This window comes from Monopterus albus, unplaced genomic scaffold (genome assembly GCF_001952655.1).
Source record: "Monopterus albus unplaced genomic scaffold, M_albus_1.0 scaffold12.1, whole genome shotgun sequence".
Lineage (NCBI taxonomy): Eukaryota > Metazoa > Chordata > Actinopteri > Synbranchiformes > Synbranchidae > Monopterus > Monopterus albus.
In genome coordinates this window covers 3,290,845-3,298,903 of record NW_018127892.1, presented here as the reverse complement: position 1 = coordinate 3,298,903, position 8,059 = coordinate 3,290,845, and the positions used below count along the sequence as shown (strand labels likewise).

Sequence of the window (8,059 nt, the reverse complement as noted above, 5' to 3'; positions counted from 1 at the left end):
TATATGAGTGTCACAGCAAAGGGTCTGAATACTTATGACCATGTGATATTTCAGTTTTTCTTTTTTAATAAATCTGCAAAAATGTCAAAAATTCTGTGTTTTTCTGTCAATATGGGGTGCTGTGTGTACAATAATGAGGAAAAAAATGAACTTAAATGATTTTAGCATATGGCTGCAATATAACAAAGAGTGAAAAATTTAAGGGGGTCTGAATACTTTCCGTACTCACTGTATCAACAGTCTTACTACTATTATCATACAACAACATATTCTGACCTACACTGTTTGTACAGCAGTGCACAACCTTATTAGGCAAGGCAAGGCAACTTTATTTATATAGCACAGTTCATACACAGAGGCAAGTCAAAATTTTACAGAAAAAGGAAAAACAGTAACAGCATTAAAAACAATAATCATTAAAACCAGAATAACATTGTTTAAAACATTAGGGGTTGTTTGTATGGGCTGAATCGGGGAATACTAGATAGGTTACACAAAAACAATTCTTAATACATAAGTATATTCTGTCTTTAACCCCTGCATACCTAATTTGTAATGTATGACTTGCATAGTAAACAGATCACCACTAGATGGCAAACTTTTATCATAATAGTGTAAAATGTTCTCAAGTGAGTGTTACTGCTTTATCACAGGCTCTCTCACATCATATCTTCAGCTGGTTTGCTTTGCATTTGAAGTAAGCATGGCATTTAATTGTTGTATCATTATAATATTAATATTCCTTCTAGTGCAACAGACAATACTAAATGGTGCAAAGCAGAATCATCTTTACCACAAGGTATTCTGTCTCCCCTCTTCCATTACTCTTTTGCAGTTTTTGCAGTTTGACAGCAACATTATGTCTTTGTCAGGATTTATAGTCACAAATTCTAACAGCTTCTGCAGTTTTAGAAGTAACAGTACACTGTTTTTGTCCTCAATGACCCTGTCTGTTGCAGTCCCTTGTTGCTCCACCACTTATCCCCGCCTCCTCCAACTCTCACACTGATCCTTACCCCACCTCATCTCTCTCTTGGCTGAGACTAGCTGGCTGGCACCAATATCAATTTGTTCTGTCAGGATGCCTGCAAAAAACAGCTTACGTCACAGTCATTACTGGCTCTATAAAAGCTAGAGTAATGCAGATTCACTGTGCAGTCAACCCAGCTACTTTTCAAGACACAGAGCAGCCTCTCAAGTCATGGCTTCTACTGGTTTTGACCCTTACTTCCCTTCTACCTACAAGAGAAGGGTCATTTTGCGCAATGCAGGATATGGAGCTGGTGGAGGAATAGGATCTAGGTCTGCCTTCTCCAGCCACTCTGCCCCAATACCTGCCTATGCATTCTCACGTAGAAGTTATCCAACACACACCCGAGCTACTTCCAGCTACTCCTCCGTGCTTTCTGCTCCAGTGTCTGCAGCTGCCACTGAGCTACGCCTTGACCAAGCAGCCCAGGTTAGCACTGAGTTCAAAACGTTAAGGACCCAGGAGAAGGCTCAGCTGCAGGATCTGAATGACCGTTTTGCAAGCTTCATTGACCGGGTCCATGAGCTGGAGCAGCAGAACAAGTTGCTGGAGACTGAACTTCTGCTGCTCAGGCAGAGGCAGGCAGAACCATCCAACCTTCAGGCCCTGTATGAGCATGAGATCCGGCAGCTCCGCGCTGCTGTTGAAGAGGCCCGCCATGAGAAGCAAGCAGCCCAGAACCACAGGGATGAGATGGATGACGTGCTAAGAAACCTGCAAAAACGCTATGAGGATGAAGTGCTTGTCAGAGCAGAAGCAGAGGGCAGGCTCATTGATACCAGAAAGGGAGCAGATGAAGCTGCACTGGGCCAGGCTGAGCTTGAGAAAAGAGTTAGGATCCTGCTGGATGAGCTAGCCTTCCTGAAGTCCCTTTGTGAGAGTGAAATTGCAGAGCTGCAGGCCCAAATACAGTATAGTGCAGAGGTGTCAGTGGAAATGGAGGTTGCCAAACCTGACCTATCTGCTGCTCTCCGTGACATCCGAGCACAGTACGAGAACCTGGCACAACGTAACCTTCAGTCAGCTGAAGAATGGTTCTGCAACAAGATGAATGTGATGACAGCAGGCACTGCACTCAACACTGAGAGTGCAAAAAATATCAAAGATGAGGCAGGAGAATATCGCCGGCTCCTCAAAGCCAAGATGTTGGACATTGATGCCTTCCGTGACATGAACCAAGCTTTGGAAAACCAACTACAGGAGATGGAGGACAAACAAAGTGCTGAGATCTCTGCACTGCAGGTCAGGAATAGAAAGATATTGAAATAAAGAAACAGAACAGCAAATATTAACTTCTTTCTTTGATAAAATAATTTTAAAGTCACTAAAAATGATGAATCAATAAATATCTACAATTTTCAGACTGCTAGTCTAGCCAGTTATTGAGCATGCTAATGATACCCCAAACTTTAGCTGAGAAATAATTTGCATCCACTTATAACATGCCTCTAAAATGTCACTCTGTCTTTTATACAGGACACAATAGGTCAACTGGAGGAGGAGTTGAGGGCAAACAAAAATGACATGGCTCGCTACTTGAAAGATTATCAGGACCTCTTGAATGTGAAGATGGCCTTAGATATTGAAATTGCAGCCTACAGGTCAGTAGTCTAATCAATAAAGGTTCGATTTTTTTCTGTGTTTGGCCTGTTGTGTTATAATTTAAATTAATGCCACCAACAAAAGGTTCAGTATATTTGTTTGTGTGTGTCTTATTCTGTTAGGAAGCTTCTTGAGGGAGAAGAGAGTCGTTTAAATGTGGTTAGGCCAGGTTCTGTCAGTGTTTACTCCCAAGCCATGTACACTGCTCCGCCCTATGGAAGAACACAGGTCTCCATGCAGTCTCAGCTGAGCGCTGCAGCACCGTACCTGCTGAGCTCTCGCTTGTATGCTCCATCACTCTCCACTGAGGAGACAATATCCGCAAGCCAAGCACAACAGGCAGAGGCCAGCCCTCCTCAAGAGGAGGGAGAGCAGGTGGAAGAGGAAGAAGAGGAGGATCAGGGAGAAGAGGAGGAGGATGAAGAGGAGCAGGGAGGAGAGAAGGAGGAGGAACAAGTAGAAGAGGGGGAGGGAGAGGAGAAGGAAGAGGTGGAAGAAACTGAGGGGGAAAAACAAGAAGAGGGAGATGAAGAAGCAGATGGAGGAGGTTAGTGTGGTCATTTTGTCCAATGGATATGTGCATGTGAAGTAGTACATTTTAACTTCTAATTTTTAACTTTTATCCCTCCCCACATGATTTTGGAAATTAAGAGGGTGAAGCAGAAGCTGGAGAAAAAGAAGGTGAGGATGAAGAAGAGAGCCAACCTCAAGAAGAGGACGATGAAGAGGGTGAAAAGGGGGAGGAGAAAAAAGCTGATGAAGAAGAGGAAGGAGAGGCAGAAAAGAAAACTGGAAAAACATCAGATAAAACTGTTTAAATTTACATGCTTTGAAAATACCTGCTAGCTTGTAGCTAAAGGATCTGCAATGCTCTATACACAGAGATGTTTGTCAAACTAATGAAAATCTCTTGAAATCAGAAGTGCTGGTGAACTTATCCTTGTATGATCACTGTGACTCATAGCATGTACATACATGTGCATGCTGTAACCGTAAAGAAATTAAAAGATTAAAAAGCTGCTCAAGTATTTAACAAAGACAGGATATGTTCGGTGTCGAAATTCTGGTTTGTGGATATTTGTTTGCAAACACCCATGTTCTTTACTGCCACCAAAACATGCCTATATGACCGTGTGTATGTGCAAAATGCCTTACTTCAAGTCCTCACTGGGTGCTTTAAGTCTATGACATGCTGCATTGAACTCCAATAAAGCCTTGAAGCCTTGTTAACCCAGAGCTGGCTCCAGGCTTTTCATTTGTACTTATCATTAGGAACACTTGTGATGAATTGTCAAATCAAATAACAAAATAATGTTCAGTGTCCACACTCTGTGACTCACTTTCATAAGCAAGTGTAGAAATGTTTCCTTGTTAATAGCCTGGGGCTCCTTTTTCATTTAGGGTTTAAAACAAAAGGTTTCTCTCTTACCAGAATATTAAAGAAGGTTAATAGAAAAAAGTACATAGATGGCAGCCAAAGAGCCCCTGGTTCTCTCCATACTGACAAATCAGCCCACTACTGAACGGAAGAGAAGGGCTGTAGCAAGTCAGCAAGTTTGGATTACTATATGACTTTTCAGCAAAAAATACCAAGCCAGTATTGTTTTTTTTTTAAATCACAGTATGTCAGAGTAATAAGCTTCACATTGTCAACATAAGCATACAATAAAGTTTCATCAGTCTTCTGTTGACTAGATTAAATCATGTCTAGTTTAAAATGTGAATTACAGTGGCATTTTAGTCTTTACTACAAGTCAGCAGGTTGTCTCTATCCTGATGTGCCTACGAACTCTGTGTGATCAGTGAGCTGACGCCGATGTTTTTCCTGCTGCCTCAACCCCATTCACATCACTGTCCATAAATCAGGGTGCGCTGAAACCTTTATGACTGAGCCAGTCTACTGCACCAAAGAATCTGGCAAAGTCTCAACTTATGCAGGACGGGAAGAAAGAGAGGAAGGGAGAGCGCAATTTCATTATTTCATTAAGGAGAGAGAGACTTTGAGGAGAAAGAAATTTCTCACTGCACTAAACCTTGACAGAGGACAGACTGTTTCCTACCCAGAAAAGAGCTGGAGAGACCAGGGACTTCCTTTAGGCATCTGCAGAGATGAAATCCCTATCACGCAAATGAACCCATAACACACACACTCTGCTTTCTCTTCTCAGACACACTTACACAAGCACACCCAAGAGTCGATGTGGAGTGGGAGCTTTTGCTTGATGCATCTGATGCTTTGAAATAATGCATCGTCTAAGTGACATAAGATATATAACATTTAGACATAACTCCACTGTGTAACCAACTTGTGTAACGTGTCCTAATTTTGCATATGTCAAGGCAATGCCCCAAACCATATGCAATCTCCTTCTCTTCTCCCTCCCCAGCCTCTGTATCCTCAAGTCACACCCCGCCCTGAGCTACATTATCCCCCTCCCTCTGTTGCTCTTAGCTGCTACAGTAAGACTAGATCCAGCACTCAATTTAATCATTAGAAATTCTACTTTGCTGTGAATTTGTCTTCTCTTACACACATCTCTCAGAAAGAGCAATATTGTAAATGTATTCTTATTGATTAAACGTGCACTAATGATATGTTATTGGCTAGACTTTAATATACACACACACTGCCTGCAGGGAGAATGCTGAAGCAGTGATAGAGCTCTCACAATAAATACTGGAAACTAGCAGCAGGATGTGTAGATACTCCCTCAGGTACTATTATGTATCACTCGCATACAGCTTGCAGGGCTGTGTGTGTATGGGAGTGCGTGTTTGTGAGCCCCTGGCGCAGTGGGTAACCGATCTCCTCCCTGTAAATGTAGCATATCAAAGGAAAGCTGTATTATTTTTTATCGCATTTCATCTTTCATATATTGAGTTTCGCCCCGTTTCATCTGTCACATTGGAGCTGTGGGTGGACTGGTATATAAATCTTGTAACGCTCTCCTTCTTGTGGGCACGCGCTGTGTCAGAGGGAAGGAGGTCCATCACTGAAGCCCAGTGAGAGCTCCCAGACATACCGATCGTTTGATGAAAAACTAAGAGCTGAGAGTGCAGCAGGAGACGTCCGCAGCACCTGGGTTTCCTGTAAGAAGGTAAAACGATCAAGTGTCCAGTTACCCCAATATAGATTCAGCTGTTTTCACTTCAGATGTCAATAGCACACTAATTGTGTCACTGTACTTTATACTTGATAAATTAAATTATAACACCTGAATATGACAATGATGCCGCAACTAACAAAAACAAAAGATTTATCAATGGCTTATTTATCTCTAACATTTAGTAACAGGCTCCAGAATCATAAAACACAGACTGCATAAATAAAAGAATGGCAGCTTTCCATTTCAGCAAACACATATTGTGTTTCAGGAGGACAGAGACTGCAGCTACACACTGCTTTAGACTCAGTGTCTATAGCAACACTGATAATCCTTAAGTTTATAACCAGGTAGACGGCCAGGTGAAATGCTGCACTTTAGTGTACTCAGAAGTACCTGAAACAGAATAGCATGACCACCACTGATGGAACTGATTCAAAACCAGAGTTAATGCTGTCCGTGTCTTTGGACAGACAGTACGTTCATGAGAAGCATTTCTCATCATGATTATGTTTTTTAATTTTAATTGTAGGTGGGTGTGTGCTGTCTAGTCAGACTGCTCAGGCTCCGGTCCAGACAGTGAGGGTGGAAACACTGCAGTCTCCATTTCTGGTTGTCACACGTCCATGCTTAATCACCACAAAGAAAAGGAAGTGGCTCCCTCTGCTGATCTGAGAGAATCACCTAATTAAAAGCCTCTGTTGAACAAGCCTTTACATTGGCCTGGAAGACAGCAGACTGTTTCATCTTAAAGATGGGGCACTCTCACTCTAAAAACAGACACTAGACACTCACTTCTCCTAGTGTACATACAGCTGCAGTTTTCTGATGACCTCATGTACCCACTACAAAGGATGCCTCACTGAGTCAGATGGAGACTAATGGGGATGCCTCTGTGCACATCCTTTCTCATGCATCACAACCTGGAAATGAGATGTTAGATAAGATATATATATATAGCAGATATAAATAACACTGTTTATTAGGCCAGTCTGTATGTTTTTAACACAAAAGATATATCACAGGTACAGGAATTCATGAAGGTGTCAATATTAATACAGAAAACTGCTGACAGCTTGCATCACTACACAGTGACCAGAGTGACACACATACAGGACCTGACACCATGAAGCAAGTTTTTATAAAACATACTGTAAAAGTAGAAAAGTTTAAACATGACTTACTGCCTCAAAGTCAATTGCAAATCAACTTCTGCCCTAGGCTGTTGAGCCCTTCTGCACAGATAGTGCATTGACTTGTGTCAGCATGGCATTCCAGGACCGAGCTACGACTTGATTCTGCTGCCAAACAGACAGGTGAGTGCTAAGGCCCAGTTTGCCTCTGGCACCCTTCAGCCCTGGCAGTGAACCCATAAATCCATCAGGCCTTTTGTCTGCTTTTGTCACAGGAACTGAACACTTCAGTGGGCGGCGTGACCAGTATTTAGGACCTTGCCATTCGAAAGTTTCTGAAGCATTGTACAGTTCTTGCATCATGAAAATCACAGTTCCCTGAGTTTAGTAATGTCAGCCACTGAGGTTTCAGTTATATATTTCATATATATACTCAGTATGCTTTATCTTTGTGTGGCCCATAAATATAAGCACACACATACACAAGCACATGCGCTCAAGGATGTATGCACATAAACATAAATCAAATGCCCTGGAGTGAAGTGGATGGTAGACAGGGAGCTTATTTATTATCACTTCTACTGTCTGTCACGCTAAATGTTCATTCAGAATGTATCCTTCTGGTAACAGTCTGAGAAGCCCTTAGGCAAACTAAACAGAAAGGTTACCCATTTTCAGGAGGCTGGCTTCTATAATAACTGCAGCCAACCTCACCTTACCTTACCTCACACATCTGCATATGGTTGAATGTCTTTGTTTTATCAGTGATACTAAAATGTTGGCCCTACCCAAGGGCTTTTATAGAGAGATGTCTGGGACATAACACAACCAGATCAGAATTAGAAGATGAGGGGAGTGGGGATTTCCTGTGAAGACTCAGACTGTCTTCTTCTACTACTAATGGAGCATTCACCTCCCAGTGAACTCTGAAGTTCAGCTCTGCTTTTCAAGCTGTTACCTGCGGTAATGAAAGGCAGGCGCGTGCACACACACACACACACACATGCCCAGACCACCTGAATTTAATAATTTCTTTTTAATGCTTCTATGAGGGAAGATTTAGGCAATAGAGTCACACAGAACTAGATATTTAATATACCATGCCACAACTAAATGCAACACAATGGTCTACTGTGTGCAATAGCACAAATCAGTCAGGTGATGGCAATATTGTATTTCCTTTTTATTTA

The 8,059-nt window shown here is 42.0% G+C and overlaps 1 protein-coding gene across 1 annotated transcript; it reads left to right on the top strand.

Annotated features, from left to right (window-relative positions):
• The first annotated feature begins 1,041 nt into the window (after nt 1-1,041).
• On the top strand, nt 1,042-3,860 carry neflb (neurofilament light chain b). The gene is made up of 4 exons (XM_020590629.1): nt 1,042-2,272; nt 2,507-2,631; nt 2,755-3,179; nt 3,284-3,860. Exons 1-4 carry the CDS (start codon nt 1,202-1,204, stop codon nt 3,448-3,450), a joined length of 1,788 nt encoding a protein of 595 aa, XP_020446285.1. The 5' UTR covers nt 1,042-1,201; the 3' UTR covers nt 3,451-3,860.
• Nucleotides 3,861-8,059: the final 4,199 nt, after the last annotated feature.